Source organism: Mesocricetus auratus, unplaced genomic scaffold (genome assembly GCF_017639785.1).
Source record: "Mesocricetus auratus isolate SY011 unplaced genomic scaffold, BCM_Maur_2.0 Super-Scaffold_6730, whole genome shotgun sequence".
Taxonomy (NCBI): domain Eukaryota; kingdom Metazoa; phylum Chordata; class Mammalia; order Rodentia; family Cricetidae; genus Mesocricetus; species Mesocricetus auratus.
This window is the reverse complement of record NW_024429184.1, coordinates 17,582,129-17,605,844: the sequence shown is the minus strand read 5'-3', so window position 1 is coordinate 17,605,844 and position 23,716 is coordinate 17,582,129. Positions and strand designations below refer to the sequence as shown.

Here is a 23,716-nt window from a genome sequence, read left to right as displayed (position 1 = left end):
GTGCATTTGGTATTAAAATCTTTAATTAAGCCGCTCGGTGGTGGCGCACACCTTAAATCCCAGCACTCGAGAGGCAGAGGCAGGTGGATCTTTGTGAGTCCGAGGCCGGGCTGGACCGACAACATCCAAAACAATATGGAGAAACCCTGTCTTGTAAAACAAACAAAAAAAATCTTTAATTAAGTTCCAGGACAGCCTCCAAAGCCACAGGAAACCCTGTCTCGAACCCCCCCCCAAAAGAAAATTGTTTAATTAAGAAAAAAACCTGACCTGGAGAGCTGGGATTTAAGTTAGTTGATAGATATTACATAGCATACACATGTTTGATCCCGGCATCACATATAAACTGGGTATGGTGGTGCACACCTGTAATCCCAGAACTTAGGAGGTGAAGGAGGCCAGAAGATCAAGAGTTCGAGGCCAGCCTGGTCTACATAACACCCAGTTTCAAGGAATGGGGGATGTGAACCTAGAGGCCACTGAGGAGGGTGCTTTGGAAGGCGCTGAGGGTCGGTGATGTAAACTCTTGGCCTTGCCTTCTCCGGCTCAAAACTGGAGGAAGGGAGAAGCAGGAGACCCGACAGTCCCATCCCAGGTCTCTCTCAAAGAGTCCCCAGATCTGACCCCCACCTGATCTGACCCCCACCTGATCTGACCCCCACCAGATCTGACCCCCACCAGATCTGACCCCCACCAGATCTGACCCCCACCAGATCTGACCCCCACCTGATCTGACCCCCACCTGCTGCCTCTGGTCTTTTCTCACCATCCCCCAGCATGCACACCAATGAATGCATGAAGATCCAGCAGCCCATGTTGTGTTCTTTATATCGCCCTGAGGCCCCAAGCAGACATTTTCCCAGGTACACCCCTCCTGGAGCTGGAGAGAGTTGGAGTCTTTTGTCCCTAAGCCCCCGAATTAAGAAAGAAGAAAAAGAAGAATTAAAAAGCCAGGCGGTGGTGGTACACGCCTTTAATCCCAGGCCTTGGGAAACAGAGATTGGCAGATTTCTGTGAGTTCAAGGCCTAGTCTACAGAGAGAGTGTTCCAGGACAGGCTCCAAAGCTACAGAAAAACCCTGTTTCAAAAAAAAAAAAAAAAAAGTCCAGAAGAATAACCCTGGAATACGCCAGACAGGGTGATAAATGCTTGTGTCCCCAACACTCAGGAGACAGAGGCAGGAAGATTGCCACCAGTTCAAAGCCAGCCAGCTCCACAGGACAAGTTCCATGCTAAAACAGCTCCCGGAAGATCCCAGGAGGGAGTCCAGCTGAAGGAGGTCCCAGGGAGTGAGGGTCATTACAAGTAAGGTGTGCTTTATTGCAATACGGTTGTGGTCACAGATAGCTCTACTTAGAATTGCTCTAGAGTCATAGAACCACTTGGGAGTGGGGCAGGTTGGTTGGGAGCTTGTGTAGAAGAGGGTGTAGAAGAGATGCGGGTAAGGGGAACCATGGGTGATGATGCAATTGGGGCAGGTTGGTTGGGAGCTTGTGTAGAAGAGATGCGGGTAAGGGGAACCATGGGTGATGATGCAATTGGGGCAGGTTGGTTGGGAGCTTGTGTAGAAGAGGGTGTAGAAGAGATGCGGGTAAGGGGAACCATGGGTGATGCAAGTGGGGCAGGTTGGTTGGGAGCTGGTGTAGAAGAGATGCGGGTAAGGGGAACCACGGGTGATGCGGTTATCTTCTGGCCCCCTGCTGCAGAATTCTCCAATCTCTGAGGTTGCTGAGGTATGCTGCAGTGAATTAAGCCCAGGTACACAATGCCTCCTATGTAGGCACCCACGATGGGAGCCACCACTGGCACCCACCACCAGTTGTCCCCGGCTCTGCAAGCAAAGAGAGGGAGAGGCCTGTTGAGGACACCGATGCCCAGGATTCCGCTTGTGACCCACTCAGGCCACCCCATATCCTAAGGGACTCTGAGCCTCAACCAGGGGCAGGGTTGACAGTCCAACAGCAGGAACCACATCTGAAGATCTCTGGGCCCCTCCTGATCCCAGATCACCTGGAGACTTCATGGGACCTGCCTGTGTCGCCATTACAGCTCATACCCTCTGCATGCAGGGACCCCCAGAGAGCAGACAGGAATGGATCTGGAGGGGCAGTACCTGAACACTTTTTTGCCCCAGCCAGCAATGAAAGTGAAGAAGCGGGGAGGCAGGTCACGGGACGGATTGATTGCATATCCCGAGTTCATGCCTAGGGACACGCCAATGACACAAACGAGGATGCCTATCACCAGGGCCTCGGTCCCATGAAGGGCTGGACTGTTCTTCTTGTCCGTGATGGCGAAGAGACACAGCTGGAGCATCGCAGTCACGAATACCTGGGGAGCAAATGTCACGGCAACCTACTGAGGACACAGCCAAGTGAGAGGTGCTCAGGCAGGACCCCAGATCTGCAGTGGCAGAGACGTGTCGCAGTGCAATCCCATCCAGAATTCTCCTGTCCTCCTGTAGTCACTGACCTCATCCAGGAAGCCCTGCCACACCGTCATGTGCTCGGGGAGATAGGTAGCAAAGATGTTTGCCGTGGACAAGGGCCCTGTCACCAACAGGTCTCCGCCTGCAAAGTGGTCAATGGCACCTGTGGGGACAAAGATTGAGTTAATTCCCAGCGGGGTCCAGGACAGGAGGCTGTGGGCAAGTGGCTGGGAATACTTCAACAGCTGTACTCAGCTAGTTGTTTTGGGTTTTGTTCCTATTCATCCAGAACAGGACACCGACATGGGATCTGGTCATAGTTCAGAAAAAGAGACTGGAGGCAGAGGACCCGGAAGGACACTCACTATAGAATATTAAGTAGGTGGTGGCTGCCGCTGAGAAGGAGCCCAGGAACTGGCCCAGCACGTATATAGGGAACTTCCTCCAGGGCATCCGGCCCAGGGCACAGTTGGTGAAGGTCACCGCTGCGTTCATGTGGGCCCCTATTGTGAGAAAGGCGTGGGTGTGGTGGGGGTTAAAAGTAAAGAAACAAGCAGCAGAATGAATCATGTGGATGGCAATAGCGCAACCTATAGGAATGGCTACTGTTTGTGGAGTGTCCCTTAAAAGACCACACGCAGCTGGGACCACCGTCTCCATCTTTGCCATAAGGTAAGTGAGGATGGAGTAGGCAAATCCTTGCTTAAGATAACCCAGCTAGGACATTTGGTGAGTCAAAGGGTACGTGAAGAGTCTGGGGAAGACGGGGCAGAGGCAAGGGCTTCACAGTGGTCTCCTCCCTGTGGGTCACCTGAAGGTGCAGCACTAGCTGAAAGGGACAGAAACGGCCCACCAGAAAGGCGTGGCCTTGCTTGTAAGACCAGATGTGGGCTCACTCACCGGAGATGCCGCCTGCCACGTGCACTCCCATGGTGACTCCGAAGCCAAAACCCAAGTTGACACCAAGATAGCTCCCAAGCTTTTGGTCTCCTAGAACCATATGAGCCACGGAACCAAGGCCAAACACCTGTGAGGGAGGACTTCTGAGGGAGCTGCCTGCCCAACATTCCCCATCAGAGCAAGGTTCAAAACTCAGTTTCCCCTCCTCACTACCCCACTCCCATTCCCTCATCCCTGGGCCTCCTCAGCATCTCCTATAAAGACCATGCTTTCTCCTGCAGGCTTTTCTAACAAACTTTCCTCCTTGGCTCCTAGCAAGGCCTCTCAGACCCAAGTCAATGACAGCTGGCTGAAGGGGATACAAAAGGTCCAGGTACAGGATGGTACAGTCAGAGGCTACCCACGACAAGCCTGAAGTGTGGAGTGGGCGTAGGGCGTCAAGGAGGACAGCCAGTGTAAATCGCCATCCTCAAAGCATCTCATGCTCCAGGCTTGCCTTAGGAGGTTTGAGTCACCCATCTGAAAGAACTATTGCTCTCCCCTTCTGACAGACGGCCATCTAAACGTTAAAGAAACCGAATGACCTAGTCAACGTCACCTGTGGCATGAGCCAAGCATGAATCTAGAAAGTCTTTTATGCCAATACTTGCTGCTATGAAAGCCTTGGTGTTCTTAGAAATACTGACTCCTCCGGAGTCAGGCGGTGGTGGTGCATGCCTTTAATCCCAGCACTCAGCAGGCAGAGGCAGGTGATGTCTGTGAGTTCGAGGCCAGCCTGGTCTACAGAGTGAGTTCCAGGACAGACTCCAAAGCTACACAGAGAAACCAAAAAGGAAGGAAAGAAGGAAGGAAGGAAGGAGGGAGGGAGGGAGGGAGGGAAGGAAGGAAGGAAGGAAGGAAGGAAGGAAGGAAGGAAGGAAGGAAGGAAAGAAGGAAGGAAGGAAGGAAGGCTAACCACTCGGGTAATGGTGGTGCACATTTTTAATCTCAGCACTTGAGAGGCAGAGGCAGGTGGATCTCTAGGAGTTGGAGGTTAGCCTGATCTACAGAGTGAGTTTCAGGACAGCCACAGCTACAGAGAGAAACCCTGTCAAAAATACAAAAAACAAACACAAAAACCCCTCTGCCTATAATGCTTGATCCTACATCATAACCCATTTAAGGGACCAGCAAGAATGGCTCACCAGGAAAATGTGTTTACCACCAAGATAAACAACCTGAGTTTGATCTCAGAACCTACAAAATAGGAGAAAGCCAACTTGAAAAATTATCTTCTGCATAATAAACTTCTTTTGTTCTTTCTGACACAGGGATTCTCTGTGTAGCTCTGGCTGTCCTGGAACTTTCTCTGTAGACCAGGCTAGCCTAGAACTCAGAGATCCACCTGCCTCTGCCTCCCAAAAGCTGGAATTAAAGGCATGTGGTACCACCACACAGCCCATAATAAACTTTTAAAAGTAAAAATATACTTACACTCAGATGGTGCGTCCTTTGAGATGCCCATGTGTTTGCACACGTGTTGTAAAGAGATCTCTACTATCAGGGTGCTGGCAATCAGAGTCTACATATGTGTGCTCTAACGTGGTAGTCAGGGACCACATATGGCTGTTATGTGCTTGAGTGTGGCTACTACAAACAGAGATCGGCCATAAATGTAAAATATGCACCAGATTTCACATACTTAGTCACATCCACTGACTACATATTGACATGAAGTTTGGAATATGTGGGTTAAATACCATAGTGATTCAAAATAATTTCACCTATTTCTTTAACCTTTTAATTGTGACTACCTCAAAATATTAAACATACCTGACTCGTTGCATTTCCCTTGTACACCTTTGGTTATGAGAGGGGAAAAAAACCTAAGGAATTGTGAGTGCGAGAGCTGAAACCAACTTCAATAGCGGTTGATGATGCCAGGAGAGGGCATCGGGCTGGACCTGTACAGGACTCATGCTGGGTGTTATAAATCTCGACTGAAGCATATTTTGAAATGGCAAATGGAGAAATAATGTCATGGATGCCAGGGAGAGATGGCGTCCTGAGGAGGGCAGAGTAGCTCTGTCTTGGCAGCCTGAGTCACATGTATAAAGGTCTAAAGAGCAGTCCTGCGGTGTGACACTCCAAGAGTCATTTGAAAGGCACCGAGCGCCATGTGGTCAGGCCCTTCGGACAGTGGCTGAGTCTGGAGATTGAGAGGTCATGGTGGCGAGGAAGAGTCTAATCTTCTGGTTTGTGTTTTTGGACACGAGGCCTCTCTGTATTGTGCAGAGTAGCTTTAAGCTCCTCAGCTCTACTATCCTGATCAGGCACAAATCACTGTCTCCTGCACAGATTGTTCTGAGGGACAGCGTTGTTGAATTCCTCTTGTCTGAGGCGCTGAGGGTGAAATTCAGGCCCTCATTCATGCAAGGGAAGGGTTGCGCTATTGAACCACAACGCCAAAAGATAAGGAGGAATTGGAAGGAGCTGGTAGAGACCGGTGGCATGTTTGTGTCTGGTGTTGTTTTGGGTAGGGAGACTTTGATATGCTCACAGGCAGAGAGAGAGTCAGAGACAGACAGACACAGAGACAGAGAGACAGAGAGGAGAGTGAAATGGAATAAGGCCTGTGCAGGCGGGTTCAGAGGTGGAGGAAGGAGGTATCTGCTCTATCTGAGGGGAGGTGGGCACAGGTCACAGGTCACAGGTCACAGGTGGGTACAGGCACAGATCACAGCTGAGGGGCGCAGGAGAGGGAGGATCTGGGGTACAGGGAGCCCCCTGATGATTTTCTCTGGTGAGCCAGAGATCAAGCCCTTTTCAGAGTGTGTGTGGGGCAGTTGTGAAGATCCAGGCCAAGCATGGTGATGCACATCTGTAATCCCCACTCTCCAGAGGCAGAGGGTTGTCCTAAATTCAAACCATCATGTTTTATCTTCCAGGCTAACCAGGGCCCAGGGCTATAAATGTAGACCTTGTCTCTAAAAAAGAGGGGAGGGAGCTGGGGAGATGGCTTAGCGGTTAAATAAAGCACATGCCATTTAAGTGTGAGGACCAGAGTTCAAATCCCCAGAGGCCCACTTAAATGCTGAATCGTGGTGTGGTGACCCATGGGTGATTCCAACCTCAGAAGGCAAAGACAGGGAATATCCCCAGAGTGATCGGTCAGAAAACTAGCCACATCAGCAAGCTCTAAGTTTGACGGAGAGACCCTGTCTCAGTAGGGGGGAAGGGTGAGGGCTCTTGACATGAATCTTTGGCCTCCACATGCATACACACACCACACAGGGAAAGTGGAAGACAAGCAAGCCACCTGGGCAGAGTAGTACACGCCTGGGGCTAGCCTGGACTACATAGTGAGACCCTGTCTAAAAATACAAACAAAACGATGGCTAGTGGCAAGGAGCTCACCCTCGCAGAGGATCTGAGTTCGGGCCTGAGTACCCATGCCAGCTGGCTCACAGCTGCCTGCAGCCCCATCTTCAGGGGAATCTAATGCCTCTGGTCTCCGTGGGCACCCGAACTCACATGCACATACACACCGGTATACACACACATGCGCGCGCACACACACACACACCTCAAAATAATTTTAAAAACAGCAAGCAAACAAAAACCTTAGGGGGGAAGTGAAACAACCCCAAGAGTTGACCGGGCTCACAGGAGCCCAGGTCAGGTGCAGGGGAAGGCAGGGATGGCCTGACTTGCAGTCTGGAGGATGCAGCATGAGAAAACAGGACTCCATGGGTGTGGAAGACCAAGCCGGGCTGACAGCTGGGAGATGCACAACGTGGCCAGGCCTGGACAGGTGTGCAGGGCTTTAGGCAGGAGGTGCTACCTCCATCCGCCTCATGTCAAAGCCACTGACTTGGTTGTTTGATCTTGAGACAGGCCTTCTCATGGCAATCCTCCTGCCTCGGCTCCTGGAGCTCTGGGGTTACACGCATGTGCCACCACACCTAGCTTCAAAACCCTTTGCTAATGGTGATGAACTCGTGGACCAGCTTCACAAGATGGGATCCTGCTGCCGGGTCCACCCAGTGCCCCTGATCCACCCGGCACACAACTTTTGTCTGAATGACTGACTCTGGAAATTTCAGCTGCTCTTGGAAAACGAGACAATCCAGGAATAATGGCCTTCATCCCACTCTCCATGACAACCGACAGCTGGACAGTAGTGGCGGCACCCTTATAACAGACGGGGACCAGAGCCCTTTGCACCCTGCTGTCTGTCCGAGGCACGGGAGTTTGCAATCCTCGCCCTGTAATTCACAAGTGCAGCCAGGTTTCCAGGGCCCCAATGGTTCCAGCCCCTCCCCTCCCTGGTCAGTGAATGCAGCCCAGCCCGTCAAAGTGCCAGCAACAGCCAGGAAGCCAGCTCTGAACAACAACCTCATCCCAGCTGCCGTAACAGGGCCCAAGGTCACACTGACCTTTTCTGGCACAACCTTTGCCCTGGTGATTCACTGAGCTTCCTATAACCAAAAAAGCTCCCGCTCGTTGGCACAAGACAAGGAATTAAAAATAACAGCAACAGCACAGTGTCCTCCAGAAGTTTAGCTTCAGAAAGTTCTTTTTACAAGCGGTCCTTCTGAACCCTCGCAGAAAATCAGTGGACAGATGGGGCCTGAAGGCCAGGAGGTGTTCTTGAACTTCCCAGAGACTGAGAGCAAGCACCCCGCCCACCTGGAAGAGAGGCAGCAAGCTTGCCGTCTCTAAGCTGAGCAGTAGAGCAAAAAGATAAAAGATCAAGACAGACATCAGACTGGCCCGGATTTGCTTTAGACTTTGACAGGAGACTTAGTCTCATAGAACCTCATTTCCCCAGCCGTAAAATGGGCGTGATAATAGTACCTATCTCCAGCCGGGCATGATGGCACACATCCTTAATCCCAGCACTCAGGGGGCAGAGGCAGGCAGGTGACTGAGTTTGAGGCCAGCCTGGTCTACATAGGGGGTCCCAGGACAGCCAGGGCTATGCAGAGAGAGCCTGTCTGAAATAATGATAACAGTACCAATCTCATAGGCCATTGCAAAGATTTGGAGAGGTGCTGCATGCGAGGGACTTAGCATCCTAGTGCTCGGAATGCAGTAGGGGATCAATAATCACCAAAGTAGAAGACAACAGAAGCCTAGCGTGGTGGCACACACCCTTAATCCCAGCTCTCAGGAGGCTGGAGCAGGAGACGTTCAGGATAGAAATCAGCTGAGGTGACGCAGAAAAAAATCCTGTTTTAAATAAATAAATAAAAAGTGTAAAGGCGGAAATCTGCTGAGATGACTCCCAGGTGAAAACACGTGCCGCCAAGCCTGGCTGCCGGGGTTCTGTCCCCGAGACCCGCCCCACAGAAGAAGACAGCCACTCCGCGAGTTGTCCTCTGGCCTCCCAACTCTCAGTGGGGCCTGCTTGTGCCACACAAAATGTGTGCCCACACACGTGCCAAAAGAAAATGTTTAGTTAAAGAATTCAAAAGGAAGGACTAGGAGCATGACTTGTAACGCAGTGGTAGAGTACCCGCTGAATGTACAAGTTTCAGGATTGGTCCCTGGCACCAGCAAAAAAGAAAGAAAGAAAGAGAGAGAGAGAGAGAGAGAGAGAGAGAGAGAGAGAGAGAGAGAGAGAGAGAGAGAGAGAGAGAGAGAGAGAGAGAGAGAGAGAGAGAGAGAGAGAGAGAGAGAGAGAGAGAGAGAGAGAGAGAGAGAGAGAGAGAGAGAGAGAGAGAGAGAGAGAGAGAGAGAGAGAGAGAGAGAGAGAGAGAAAGAAAGAAAGAAAGAAAGAAAGAAAGAAAGAAAGAAAAGAAAGCAGATGCAGGCATGTGTCAAGCCACGGGCAGTGGCTGCGTCCCCATGTGTCAAGCCACGGGCAGTCGCTGCGTCCCTAGGCACCCTCCAGCCTCCGGCATTCCAAGGTTTAACAGCCTTCATAAGGCTGGAATGTCTTGTCATAAATGAATTACTTTGCCCTGGGTTAAGGAGGGACAAGATCAGGTTATCCTCCCCACAACTCAGGAGCCCAAGAAGGTAAGGATGGAGGAGAGGGATGTGGAGAGGAGAGTATCAAGAGTGCCTGTCAAAATAATAAGGAACCTAGTGGTGCACACACAGACACAGACACACGCACACACGCACACACACACACACAGACACACGCACACACGCACACACACACACATGCACAGTTTTGTAAAAACTTTTTTTAATTTTTAAAAAACCCTGGCTGGCTAGGCAGTGGTGGCGCACACCTTTAATCCCAGCACTTGGGAAACAGAGGCAGGCAGATCTCTAGGAGTTTGAGACCAGTCTGGTCTATAGAGTGAGTTCCAGGACAGCCAGGACTATTACACAGAGAAATTCTGTCTCAAAAAACAAAACAAAAATAATAAAATAAACAACTCAGGCTGGAGAGATGGCTCAGAGGTTTAGAACACTGGCTGCTCTTCCAGAGGACCCAGGTTCAGTTCCCAGCACCACATCAGGCAGCTCACAGGAGAGCCAACCCTCTCTTCCGGTCTCCACAGATACCTACATTGGCATGCAATACCCACACACCTGTGTATAAAGCTAAAAATAAACTCTTAAAAAAGCAAAATAATAAATAAATAACAAGGAACCAACCATATTTATGTACAATATATACTGGGTGTTGACCTTTGGCCTCCTTCATGTGAGTCTTCCAGCTTAATGCCAGTTTTACATTTTTTTCAACAAAGAATCTAACTCCATGAACTATTAAAATGTACCAGGAGCCGGGCGCTGGTGGCGCACGCCTTTAATCCCAGCACTCGGGAGGCAGAGGCAGGCAGATCTCTGTGAGTTCGAGGCCAGGCTGGACCGACAGCCTCCAAAACAATACAGAGAAACCCTGTCTCAAAAAACAAAAAAACAAAAAAAAATGTACCTGGAACATTATACGGCTGAACCAGAACTCAGACCCAACTCCCAAGCCCGGAACTGGAATTCCACACTAGGAAACTGGGAAGTCAGGCTTGGAGCCAAGGAGAGACTTGCTCCAGCCAATCGTTGACAGCCAGGGTTAGGATAAGAGCCTAGGTGTCCAGAGTCCCTCCCATGTCATTAATTCTGAAGTTTTTATAACTGCCCGCCATAGTGCCATAGTGAACTTTACCTCCTCCACTGAGCCTCCCTTGAGCGCCAGCGCCCCCTATTTAACTACCTCCAGAATCTCTCCACATCTCATCTATCCAAAGTAACTTCTCCCCTGGGCCTGTGCTGGGGCCATGTTCCAGAGGGGCCCCTAAGAGCTTACCCTCCATCACCACCCAGTCTCCAACCTCCAGGACGCTAACAGCCTGATGATTGGTTCCTTTCCACAATTACCTTCCGAAATCCAAATACAACCATAGCATTCTACTAGTTTTTAAAAGTGTGTGTGTGTGTGTGTGTGTGTGTGTGTGTGTGTGTGAGAGAGAGAGAGAGAGAGAGAGAGAGAGAGAGAGAGAGAGAGAGAGAGAGAGAGAGAGAGGCAGCAGTACTGTGTACACGCCCCAGTGCCTGTGTGGAGATCTCAGGACAACCTTGTGGAGTTCAGGCTCGAGTCATCGGTCAGACTTGCTCACCAAGCATCTTTACCTGCTGAGCCATTTGCTTTCCCTTCATTTCCCTGCTTGATAACCTCCCCATTTCTCTCACACCAATTCTCAAAGGTCTCCCAACCTTTCATTATGTAGCCCAAGACTGGTCCTGAACTTGCTATGTAGCAACAAGACAAAGGACTCAAACTCCCAACTGCCCCACCTCAGATTCATAGTGCAGACGCGCCCAGGTCTTTCCTCCTTTTCTCGTTTTTGTTTGGCTTGCTGATTCAGTGTGTTTTGTTTTGGTCTTGTTTTTTGTTTGTTTTTCAAGACAGGATTTCTCTGTGTAGCTTTGTAGACCAGGCTGGCCTCAAACTCACAGAGATCCGCCTGCCTCTGCCTCCCCAGTGCTGGGATTAAAGGTGTGCACCACCACCGCCCAGCTTTTGTGTCATTTTGAGACAGTTCCTTCATGTAACACTGACCGGCTTAGAACTTGCTATGTACACTAGGCTGGCCTCAAATTTGCTTCAATCCTTCTGCCTCCGTCTCCCAAATACTGACAGCACAGACGCACCACCATGCCTTGTCTCTCGATGGCCCCTCACTCACCAGCCCCCGGCCCCACTCTCTCCTGGCCTATCATAGGCCCTTTTCTGTCCCCAAAGACTTGCGTGTCTGCTTCTTTCCCACGCCCCCCCCAGAGACAGAGGAAGGAAAGGTATGGCCCCTGGGGTCAACAACGTGAAGAGGTGAAGAACGACCCCCAATCCACCCAAGGCCACCCGCCCACTCACCATCATGACATAGGTGCTCATGGACTCAGCCAGGAACTCTCGTACCATCTCCCTCTGCAGGATTGATTGTATGTTCCTGAGGATAGGCCTAGGGGACATAGTGGAGTTCTGGATGGACCTGAAGCAGCAGACCAAGCCAACAAACACAAGATTCAAGTCTGCCTCCTGCCCATCGGCCCTTCCACACAGGGCTGAGTTAATGGGTAACTCGGTAGCCTCTCCCCGTGTACCTTCTCCTGCCCAGGGCAGCAGAGAAAGCCGGGATGAGAGGCCCCTGAGAGCCACAGGGACATGGACTGGAAAGATGGCCCAGCTAGTCCTCCTCTTCCTTCAGCCCCAGGCTGAACAGGTAGGAGGGGAGCACCGCTGCGGCCACCTTGCAAAGGGGGTAGGCCAGGAGCTGGAAGCGCAGTCTGCACTGAGCTGGGTCGTGTCTGCCTCTTTGCGGGAGTCAGAGCTTGGGGCCACCGGCCAGGGTTTAGGAGCAGTGGGGAACTCTGCAGGCACATGAGACATGGCAAAGTCTGGTGCCAGGCTCTGTGAATGGCACTGAAGCCTGGGAGCAAATACGAGGCTCTTCAGAAGGTGGGGGAGGGGGTTAGCAACCAGGCCAGCACGGAGATACCTGTGAACGAATAAAGAGGAAAAAGGAGGGACAGGGTCTTACAGCCCTGTGTGCCCTCAGGGGAAGGCCCACAGACGGACAGGAAATTTGCAGAATGGATGGGAACCAGGCAATCTACTTCTTGGCCTTAACCAGATTGACATCAAAGCTTCCTAAAGCGCCTGACACTTGGTAAGTGCTTGTTCAATAAAAGCTCGTTGGGGTGGTCAGTTAGATGAAGAAATGTGAGTTTCAGGCACCAGTGTCTGTTAGGGGGATACAGGGTTGGCATGTAGGGAGGCGCTGGATCTAGAGGATGAAGAGAAGTAGGGTGGATGTGGCTAGGTGGGTCTTGGGGAAATACGGTAATGGTAGGCTCCATGGTGGGAGACACGAAATCTAAGTATTTTACGGTATCAGTGAGAGAAGTCAGTCACGGTGGAGAGGACAAGGTTAAGGACATGGTCTTCTGAGGAGAGGGGCACCCCTGCAGAGCTGAGGTCACAGGAAGACTGGGGCCCATGGAGAAATTATTTTCACCTGGGATATGAGCTGCTTAAAGTGGGTTTAAGCCAAGAAAGGAGAACATGGCTGAGAGGCAATGCCATCAATGTAGGAGCCACTCGGTCTTTAAGTCCAAGAGAGGGCATGGTACAAACATCTGTATTCCACAAGCAATGATCGGAATGAACAAGTGTGCTTGCCTGAGAGGGTAATAAGTCCTACAGAGATCTGGAAGCCAGAAGAGGAGACACTGGGAATGCAGTGTCTTCGAAAGGAGTGTGACCCAAAGTGTGTTTGGGAGGGTGGGGTGGTAGTCCCCGGAAGCCTTGTTGAGAAGCCTCGGTGGAAATGGATGGAGGAGGAGGAGGATGACCGTGTGAACAAGCGTGAGGACAGAGCCTCAGGAAGAAAGAGTCTGAGACGAGTACAGGAAGCAAGGGAAGTCGGTGCAGCTCGGAGAGCGAGGAGATTGAAGCTTGGGGCAGAGAACAAGGAGGAACCTAGCCCTGGCCAGTGCAAAGACTTGGCTTTTATTTCAACCCAAGAGTCAAAAAGATTGATGGATTTGGTTCAGCGAAGTACCAATTACCCAGGGACAGTCAGAACCCGTTCGCCAATCCGGGATCCTCGTCTTGGTCTTCAGAGCTTCCCCTAAGCCCAGGGCCCGCCTGGTCTTGGTTGTGTCATGCATGGGAGATCAGAGGGGCTGGGCCCCATGGGCTGCTGGGTGGGTGGGTGGGGCACAGGAGAGCCCCTGCTCTGAGGGAAAAGCTGGGACAGGACAGGGAGGCGAGGAAGGACCTAGACTTGGGGGTATGCGGGATGCTTACCGCCTCGGCTGGGATATTTCAGCCATCGTTTGTCTTCTTGCTTTTTAGATGCTATGGACTCAGAGAGGAACCTAGGGCTGAGAGACACAGAACTTGGTTCCGTATTCCCAGCAGACCTCAGTTTCCCAGGGCAGGAAGCCACAGGAAGCTCTTACCAGTGCTGCCCCAAACCCAGACAAGTTGAGAGAGGGGTGGGAGGGAGGGAGAGAGGAGGTTTGCCTAAAGCAATTGCTAGGGGTCCTGCAGTCCCACTCACCTGTACCCACGCCGTCTCAGGACCCTAGCCCTCAAGGCCCGGCTCTTCCCAGGTCCTCCAGGTCTTCCCAAGTCTGCCATCCACCCAGCCCTGGATGATGTAATGCCCAAAGTCTGCCCTCCCACATTTCCTAAAACTTTCCCTGTGTCGCATGCTTCTCTCATACTGTCAAGGTAACTCGAGTGGCTCTCAGCCAGATTCTACCCAATTGTCTCTGGACCGAATCATCTATTTATACCCTAGTGGCAGAACCCCTGCTTGCTGGCCCAGCCTCTGAGGAGGACTCTAGGAAAGAAGCCAGCAGTAGACCCATCTCTGACCCGTTTCCCTTCTGCCCAGCCTTTCGGATGGGATCTTCAGCTGTTCCTCCTCACTCCACCAGGCACAGCACAAGGCACCCTCCTAATCCCTGCTTCAGCTCTGCCCCCGCCGAGTTACAGCTGATCCGTCCATGTGGGGCTGAGCCAGAGCAGAGAGTCCTACGTAAACTCCTGATGAACCTTCTTTCCCAAACAATCTCACAGTCACCCCTACGTGGTCCCGGGTGGGCTTGTCCCAAGGAGGCCAGCTGGCCCAGCCTACCTCAGTCTGCTGATCTGTTTCTCAGCCTCTGTCTGGGCCCTTCCGTTAGTGTGGAAACTGGCTTAGATTCTGCTCCACCATCACTGTGGCAGGCTCAAGCTGCCACTAGAGATCTGCTGTCTGATCTGCAAGTCCTCAGTTAGAGCCTACCTCTTAGCCCTGCTCAGGGTGGTCCTGAGTCCTGTGGTGCTCCTCCAGGGGAGAGGTCAGTAGTGCAGAGGTTTGGCTCCTGCCGATTAAGCCAAGTCCATACGCACTGCCCAGAATAGCATCTCTGAGCTTGCCAATAGCACCATGGAGACAGAGTTCTGAGGCAGCTCTTGTGAGGTCAGAGATGGAGTTCCAGGTGTGCCTTCCGGGTCATAGTCCCAGAGGAAAGGCCAATCCGATAAGCCAAGCATCTGGCTTCTCTCTCAGGCCAGGGCCAGAGGCAGCCTGCGGATGTGCGCAGAGGGTCTTGAGCCCCAGGATGTAGAGAATAGCCATGCAGATGGGGTCCTCAGGTAGAAGTTTCTAGAACGATCACGGGTCAGTCCTTAAAGAGCCCCCAACCTGAAAGAGAGTGAGGGAAATCAGACTTTGTCCTAAGGGGTCCCCTTCTGGGAGGGGGCCCCATCCCAGGGCCAGGGCTCCATGAGAGAAACCAACATGGGCCTGGGGTCCAAGAAATTGGGACCTCAGTGATGAGTGGGGTCTGGAGGGACCCTGAGGATCACCTACAAAGAGGCCCCCTGGATTCAGAGGCCTAGGTGGGCCTAGAAGAACAGGGCGGGCATGGAAGTGGCAGCAAGGGCTGCATGCTGAAGCATGAGGTGGGTGCCTGCTACTGGAGAGGTAGCAATGGGCAGGAACCCCAGGGAGACCCATGGCCTCTTGATGGGAGAAGTTATAAGATGTGCTTTCCCGGGGCTGGAGAGATGGCCCAGAGGTTGGTCCAAAGTTCAATTCCTAGCAACCACATGATAGCTCACAGACATCTGTAATGAGATCTGGTGCCCTCTTCTGGCGTGCAAGTATATAAGCAGGCAGAAAACTGTATACATAATAAATAAATCTTAAAAATACTTTTAAAAATGTGGTTGCCTAATAGTCTTGTATGGGGCCAGGAGGGTGGTAGCATACACCTTTAATCCCAGAACTAGGGAGGCAGAAGTAGGCGAATCCCTGTGTATTACAGGCCAGCCTGGTCTAAAGAGTGAGTTCCAGAACAGAGAAACCCTGTCTCAAATAAAAACAAACAAACAAAAAGTCTTGTATGGGAGTTAAACTGTCCTCCAGAGATTGTTGGACATGATGGCACATGTCTGTAGCCAGCATCCATGAGGCTGAGCCAGGAGAGATACAAGTTCGAGGCCAGCCTGGACTACATAGTAAATTCCAGGCCATCCAGAGCTACACAGTAATCCTGGCACTTGGAAGGCAGGGGAAATGAGGTCATCCTGGTCTACACAGTGAGTTCTGAGCCAGATGGTGCTATATATGATGAGACTCTGTCTCAAAAACTAAATGAAGAGCCACATGCTTGCAACCAGGAGTTCAAGGTCACCCTCAACTACATAACAAGTTTGAGACTAGACATCCTGGGCTACATAAGACACTATCCAAAAAAAAAAAAAAAAAAAGCTGGGCGGTAGTATTGCACACTTTTAGTCCCAGCATTCGGGAGGCAGAAGCAGGAGGATCTGTAAGTTCAAGTCCAGCCTGGTCTACAAAGAAAGTTCCAGGACAGGCTCCAAAGCTACAGAGAAACCCTGTCTCAAAAACAAAAAATAAATAAATAAAAAGAAAGGAGGAGAAAAAAAGAATCGGGTGTGGAGGCGGGGTGCATGAAAAGTGAGCAAAAAAGTACTGTCCGCTAGAGGGTGCCAAAGGCCAGGCCATGCCTGGAGCCTGCATAGCAGGCCCACACTCCCAGCAGCTCAGGAGTGCAGTCTCAGAGGCCAAAGGTTCTGCCTCACTCCCTAGCAGGTACTGAGTGGACTCAGACTGCTGCATTTCTTCCACGAAAGCAGAGCTGCACGCTGGGAAAGAGAGACACCTTTCTTCACCCCTGCCCTATGTGAGCTGTAAGGTCCAGGGAGAGCGACGGGCTGGGTGTGGTGGCACATGCCTTTAATCCTGTGAGTTCAAGGCCAGCCTGGTCCACAGAGCGAGTACCAGGACAGACAGGGTTACACAGAGAAACCTTCTCTTGGAGGGGGAAAAAGGGTAGGGGGCTATTGACCCTGGTGTGGTGGCACACATTTGTAATCCCTGGACTGGGAAGGCTTGGGTCAGGAGTACTGAGTTTGAGGATACCTGGGCAACAGAGAAACTGAGTCAAATAAATAAACTTTTAAAAAACAAAATAGATTCTTCTCTCATTCATCACAAATACAGTTTCGCATGGAGTCAGAGCTTGGCAGTTAGACAAGGAAGAGAGAGAGCTAGACTATGTTAGAGTCAGGCCAAGGGGCACATTTACTTAGCAGGATGTGGGAACCAAGGTGGACACAGCACCATCTGTCTCATGGGCAAGCACAGGATACTTAGAATCCACTGTAACAGACAGAAGGAATATCTGGTCTAGAGAGGCAAGAGTCTTCCAGGAAAGGTGGCATGGAAGACAAGTCCTCCAAGATTCTGCCATCGAGAAAGAGAACCTCTTGAAGCTGCTTGAAGCCCCAAAGGATTGTGAAAATCTAACTTGGAAATGGATAGTGGTTTGCACAGGTGAAAGCCTTGGGCTGGATTACCATGAAACTTTTTACCTGATTTCAACTCTATCCCATGGGCCACACAGCCTCTAAAGGGATCTAACTAAGCCAGGAGCAGAGTGAAGCCTCTTTACTGGACCACTGAGACACTGGGCTTCCAGCAAATTCCAGAGGGGTTCCAGTCAAAGGATGAACAGGTGCTATCAGCCCAGATGACTCAGGGTTATCCAGGAATCACAGGGAGTGGGGTCAGGACTGTGGGATGCAGGGGGACTAAGAAGGAATGGGTGGGAGGGGGATGGGAGGCTAGGCACCCGGCTGCCCAGAGGCTGTGGAGCCAGCTGGTAGCAGTGTTGAGTAGCAAGGTGTTTGCAGAGCATTGGCAGGGAGAGAAGATGGGGCATAAGGTGGTCTCCTTGCTGAAAGCCTGCAAGCTAGGAGACAGTTCCTTGGAGGAGAGAGGAGAGGCAGCTAAAGGCACCAGGATTGGAGATACAGATCAGATTAATGAATCGTGCTAGTCTGGACAGGATCAATGCAGATAATTGGGGATGGAGAGGACACACCCAGAGTCCTTTCTCCTGAGGGTTAGCTGAGTAGGGTTCCAAACAAAATACAAGACAGTTAAATGTGAGCTTCGGAGAAACAGTGTTTGCAGTGTTTGGGATCTATGTATAGTTGAAACCTTTTCTCGTTGTTTCTCTGAACAGTGTGTGTGTTTATTTGTGCGCCAGGGATCAGCCCCAGGTCTTCGTCACCTTTAATCCCAGCTCTGGTGAAGCTGAGGCAGGAGGATCACAAATTTGAAGCCAGGCTAAGCCACAGAACAAGTACCAGGCCAGCCAGGACTGTAGAGCAAGACAAGATTCTGTCTCAAAACAATAAAGCAGAGGGGGAAACAAAGCTGGGCTCTTCCAGAGGACCCAGGTTCGAGTCCCAGCACCCACGTGGAAGGCAACAACTGTCTGTAACTCCAGAAGATCTGACACCCTTCGGGCCTGTGGGCACTGCACGTGATGTGCAGACGCATGCAGGCAAAACACACCCACACCCACAAAATAAAACGATGTCTGAGTGAGTGCAAGCCTGCTGACCTGAGTTTCATCCTAGGACTCAAATAGTGGAAGGAGAAAACTGAGCCCAACAGACGCATACCAAAACAACAACAACAACAACAATGTAATATTGTTTTGAAAAGCACAATCAATCAAGCAGCGTATGGTAGCCACGCCTTTAATCTCAGCACTTGGCTGGCAGAGGCAGACAGATCTCTGTGAGTTTGAGGTCAGCCTGATCTACAGAGTGAGTTCCAGGACAGCCAGCGCTATGTAGGAAGACTCTGTCTCAAAATAAATAAATAAATAAATAAAGATTAAGAAACACCAACAAGCTTTGCAAAATGTCAGTATCATAACCAATGAGGGTTAGCTGAGGCACTATTACTGCTAACCAAAAACAAACAAAAAAAAGCATAAAAACAATGCTTTACTACTGAGCTACACCCCCTGAAGTTTTTATTTATTTTGTGTGGGTGGTTTGGGATTTTTTGTTTGTTTAGTTGATTGGCTTGGGTTTTGGTGTGTGTGTGTGTGTGTGTGTGTGTGTGTGTGTATGAGAGTGTGTGTTGAGATGGAGTCTCACTGTGTTGTGTGTTGCCCAGGCTGGCTGGGAAGTCACTATGTATATCTGGGTAGTTTTGAACTCCCAGACATCCTCATGTCCTTCCCCAAAGTCGTGTGCCACCATTCCCTATGAGAAGTGAGTAGGGGTGCAGAAGGTGGTCAGAGGCTGACCCACAGGAGTTGGTTCTCTCCTTCCACCATGAGGGTCCTGGAACTTGAACTCAGGTGTTGGGTAACAATGAGCCATCTCTTCAACCCCATCCCCCTGAAATTCTCTAACTGGCCACCCTATATCTTTCACTTGTCAAGTCTAGCCACTCTCTCTGGTGTCTTGCTGTTGACTAGAGTTTGGTCTTAGCTGCAAGCGGCTGCTCCTCCACCTGATTGTGAATTGGGGCCAGAGGGTATGAGCGCTTCCTGCTCGGCGATGGAAATAAGTTTGTGAAGGCAGAAGCAGACCAGGAGGTCAAAAACTAACGTGGCAGGGGCTGATGACACCGCTGAAAATGAATTGTAGTATTGGTAGTTACCCCTTTAATCCCAGCACTTGGGAGGCAGGGGCAGGCGGATCTCGGTGAGGTCGAGGGCAGCCAAGGCTACACAGAGAGACACTGTCTCAAGAAACATAAAAAGAGGGGTGAGGGTGTGGGAGAGATCAAACCCCAGCACTGGAAAAAAAATACAAAAATATTGGCTTGGTAGCTCCTGCCTATAGTTCTAGCATTCATGTGGCTAAGGCAGGGGAGAGCCTTGTTTGAGAGCAACCTAAGCTATACAGTGCCTTCCAGGCTAACCTGAGCAAGACCATATCTCCATAAATAATTTTTCCCCTTTTAGACATGGTCTCACTATGTAGCACTGACTGGCTTGAAACTTACCAATTTGACCAGGCTGACCTCAAGGTCACAGAGATCCACCTGCCTCTGCCTCCCAAGAACTGGGATTAAAGACATGAGATACCAGCATTGCACCAGACCATAGACAAGTTTCTGACTCTATTTTTGTCTGCTGTCCAGCTGTTTGCTAATGAAGTTGGCCGTCACCTACTGTCCACTGACCTCTCACTCAGTACGCACTAAGGATCTGACAGAGCCAAGTGGTGACTGGAAACACTAACGTTTCCCTATCTGAAAATTTAACTATTTACAGACACATAGCCAAACACGTTCATTATAATCATTGTCTATTGGGCCAGAAATTTTGTGAAGGGGAAAAGATTAAAATTGTTTTCTTTTACTACTTACTCACTTGAAATACAAAAGGGCCAAAAGAACCTTTATAGACCTGTTTCTGTTCACTGACAGCTACTGTTGACCTTCTGATAGATCTAATCTTTTCTGTGTTCACACATACGCATATCCCCTGACACTTTGTAAAGTAAATAAACAGTACTCACAGAGGGCGTCTGGTTTTTGAGACAAGGTCATACTATGTAGCCCTGACTGACCTGGAACTCACTATGGAGACCATGCTGGCTTCAAAGTCACAGAGCTCTGCCGGCCTCTACCCCATGGATGCTGGGATCCACCATCACAACACCCAAAGGCATGAGGTTTTGACGTAATTTCTTTTCATTCTGACGTAGGTGCGCAGCCTCCTGAAATCTACTTAGCAGATTTGCTGTGTGGACTCCCCTAGTGACAGGTGGTTAGATCGTCTCCACTTATGAATGGTTTCCTTTCATTTTATGGAGTGCTGAAGATGGAACCCAGGGCATTACACATCCTAGACAAATTTCTCTACCCCTGAGCCACATCCTCACCCACTTCCATTTTCAGGAAGGGAAACTGAGTTTCCTTTCCCAAGGTCACGCAGGGGATGCACTCAACCCTGACATTTGCCCGTTGCCAGAATTCCTTCAGCCCTAGTCACCTCAGGTCATCTTCCCGAAGTCATAGACAGCTTTGAGGACAGAGAACATGGCGGTAATGCTGGGGTGATGAGGCAGGCAGGACCAAGCATCCTGCAATTTGCCCAAGGGATGGAATGCCGCTAAAAGACCCATGTGTCTGTGTGTGCACGAGCACATGTAACTTTTTAATTGAACCTAGTGCCTCCCACATGTTAAGCAAGTGCTCCCCAGCCCTGAGGAATAAGAATTTAAAGCCAGTCCTTAAGCCCATGTGAAGGCCAGCTTGAGCTATGTAGCAAGTAGCAAGCCAACTAAGGCTATACTGTGAGATGATGTCTCAAAAATAAGTAGGCCATGGAATGTAAAAAATAAATTAATAAATGAGAAAATTTCAAAAGAAATTTAATCCCAGCACTCGGGAGGCAGAGGCAGGAGGGTCTGTGTGAGTTGTGAGTTCCAAACCTGCAAAGCCTGCAAATAGTGAGACCCTGTCTCAAAATAAAAAGGAAGGGACGAGCCAGTGTCAAACTGCTTGACTGAACATCAGGGGCCAACCAGACAACGCAGGCCTTTTCTTCCTAGTATAAGCTCCAAAGGAAGGCTTCGGAAGCCTAGAGGAGGCTCACTCATGGACAGAGGCAGCTGGGGAGATAGCACAGGGTCTGGACATATGAGAAGAATGGAAGTGTGTGTGTGTGTGTGTGTGTGTGTGTGTGTGTGTGTGTGTGTGTGTGTTGTTCAGGACAGGGTTTCCCTATAGCTTTGGAGGCTGTCCTAGAACTCACTCTGTAGATCAGGCTGGCCTCAAACTCACAGAGATCCACCTGCCTTTGCCTCCTTAGTGCTGGGATTAAAGGCGTGTGTCCCCACTTACCACCATTTTTATATGGTTTAACTTTTTTCTTTTCTTTTCTTTCTTTTTTTTTAAGTAGGGAGGTGTAGACAAACATGTTGTGGAATAATCTTTTTGTGCACTAAGAAATGTGACAGTCCGACTCTGCCTCTCTGCCTTCTCTCCAGCTTCCTCTCTGCCTTGAAAACCCTGCCTAGCTGTTGACCATTCTGCTTTTTACTAAACCAATCCAAGTGACAAATCTTCACAGCGTATGAAAAGATTATTCCGCAACACAGACAGGCACACATATGTGGAGGTCTGAGGGCAAATTGGGATGTGGTTTTCCTTCCATCGTGTGGATCCCTGAGGGCAAATTCCTTTCATCAGACTTGGTGGTACACCCCTGCCCCATTGAGCTACCTCACTGGTCCCATCAGTTGAGCTACCTCACGGGTCCCGTTTCTGGTTTTTGATCCAGGCTCTCAAGCAGCCCTCGCTAACCCAGAACTAGCTATATGTGGCCTACAACTTCTGATCTTCCTGATTCCACCTCTCGGGTGCTGAGGTCATGAGATCATAGGTGAGTACCACCACACCTGGCTTTCCTGTTTTGGTTTCTGGTTTTTGTTTGTTTGTTGGTTGGTTTTTTGAGACAAGGCCTGTGTGTATCCCCGACTGGCCTCAGAATCCTGTTGCCTTGGATCCTGTTGCCTTGGACTCCAGAGCTGGGATTACAGGTGTGGACCACCAAACATGACTCTTCTGTGTTTAGTTTCACACATGCGGGCAAACACACACACACACACACACACACACACACACATACACACACACACACACACACACACACAGAGTTACGCACACGTGAGCATGCGCCTATTGGGCTGGGTTAATATTTTCCTGCCTGCGTCAGCATGGTCCAGTCAGCAGGCAGCTTGCTATGGGAACGTGTCCTATCTGATTTGGTCCGGGGTTGTGGGCCTGGAACAGTGGGCTTGAGGTGGGCAAGGAGCCCAACTCAGCTCCCCCAGGCAAGCCACACTCTTTGCTGCCTGCTCAGCCTGAGGAAGGAGGCAGGCCCAGAGGCCACATAGCTCCAGCTTATGTGACTCACTGACTGACGCCCCCAACCCCACATCCACTGGGGGCTCCCAGCTGAGAAGCCTCCCTGCAAGTAGGGGAGGCCAGCCACCCCCTGACATCTTTGCCACACATCTGTCTTTTGGGGATAAACAGGTGCAGAGACCCCAGCAACTTTGAAACGGCCTTGGGAGCCTGGGGAAGACAGAACAGAGCCAACTTTCCAGTGGCTGCATGGAGCCTGCTCAGAGGTCTGTGTGGGCAGCGTCTGGGATGCCAACATCCATGGGCTCTGAGCCTCAGTCAGGAAGGCCCCCAAGCAGGGTGGGACCTTCCCTGTTCCTGGGCCTCTCCCTGTGTCATTCAAGGGGGCCTCCCACACCCACACTGGTCCCTGCGGTGCAGGCTGGGCCAGCCGGGCTAGGCAGGCAGACACAGTCTCTTCTGCTCCTGGCACAGCCCAGCATCCAGGATGAGTCAAACTCAGGTGTCCTGGCTCCCAGCCCAGCTGGAGGATGCCCCAGTGTATATCTGAGCATGAACAACAAGGATGCCACACGGAGGGAGAAAACTGTCATCTCGGGGTCTGTTTCTCTCAGCACAGACCCTGAGCCTTCTCACCTGCCTCACACGCTCCGTCCCTGGACAGCTTCCCCTGCAGCCTAGGCAACGTGCATACTGGCTTCCCCCACCCACCACAGTAAAAAAAAATCATGAGTGAGAATTTGCCGTCTTTTTTTTTTAATTTTTATGGCGTGGACTAATGACATTATAAAAAAGCATCAAAGTGTGTGTGTGTTTGTGTGTGTGTGTGTGTGTGTTGACCCTAAGAAGGAGAACAGTGATTACGTGCTGCACAGAAACGCCTGCTGATAGGAGGTCCTGAGCTCCTGTTGGCCCGCAGTGTTATATATAAACAACTCAGGAGTTTCTTGTGGTTCAAAGCATGTAGGCCTGGCAGCACCTACACATAACGACTGGTGTGTGGGTTGTTCACGTGGATGGAGTGCTTGCAGAGCCAGAACCGGTGTCAGATCCCCAGAGCTGGACTTACAGATGCTTGTGGGCCTCCTGATGTGCGCGCTGGGAACGGGACTCAGGTCCTCTGCGAGAGTGGAAACAGCTCTAACTGCTGAGCCAGCTCTCCTGGCTTGTTTGGTAGTTTTGTAGGTTTTGTTTGTTGTTGTTGTTGTTGTTGTTGTTATTGTTT

At 50.6% G+C, this 23,716-nt stretch overlaps 1 protein-coding gene and 1 long non-coding RNA gene across 6 annotated transcripts; one reads left to right on the top strand and one right to left on the bottom strand.

The window, feature by feature from the left end:
• Positions 1 to 1,299: 1,299 nt before the first annotated feature.
• On the bottom strand, positions 1,300 to 14,724 carry Aqp7 (aquaporin 7). Of its 5 annotated transcripts, none has more exons than XM_040740103.1 (8): positions 14,572 to 14,723; positions 13,584 to 13,660; positions 11,646 to 11,763; positions 3,329 to 3,455; positions 2,794 to 2,931; positions 2,473 to 2,591; positions 2,114 to 2,331; positions 1,300 to 1,831 (listed from the first exon to the last, which is right to left on the bottom strand). In XM_040740103.1, the coding sequence occupies exons 2-8, from the start codon at positions 13,607 to 13,609 to the stop codon at positions 1,354 to 1,356; spliced, it is 1,224 nt and encodes a 407-aa protein (XP_040596037.1). In that variant the 5' UTR covers positions 13,610 to 13,660; positions 14,572 to 14,723; the 3' UTR covers positions 1,300 to 1,353. The 5 variants fall into 5 exon arrangements, with proteins under 5 accessions (XP_040596037.1, XP_040596055.1, XP_040596045.1 ...); XM_040740121.1 differs by having other exon boundaries at positions 11,646 to 11,733; XM_040740111.1 differs by lacking the exon at positions 14,572 to 14,723 and adding an exon at positions 14,422 to 14,565.
• On the top strand, positions 11,889 to 23,230 carry LOC106021830. Its single transcript, XR_001196984.3, has 4 exons — positions 11,889 to 11,994; positions 12,331 to 12,441; positions 21,905 to 22,006; positions 22,663 to 23,230. It is a non-coding gene; the product is annotated as an uncharacterized LOC106021830 (long non-coding RNA).
• The last annotated feature ends 486 nt before the right edge of the window (positions 23,231 to 23,716 follow it).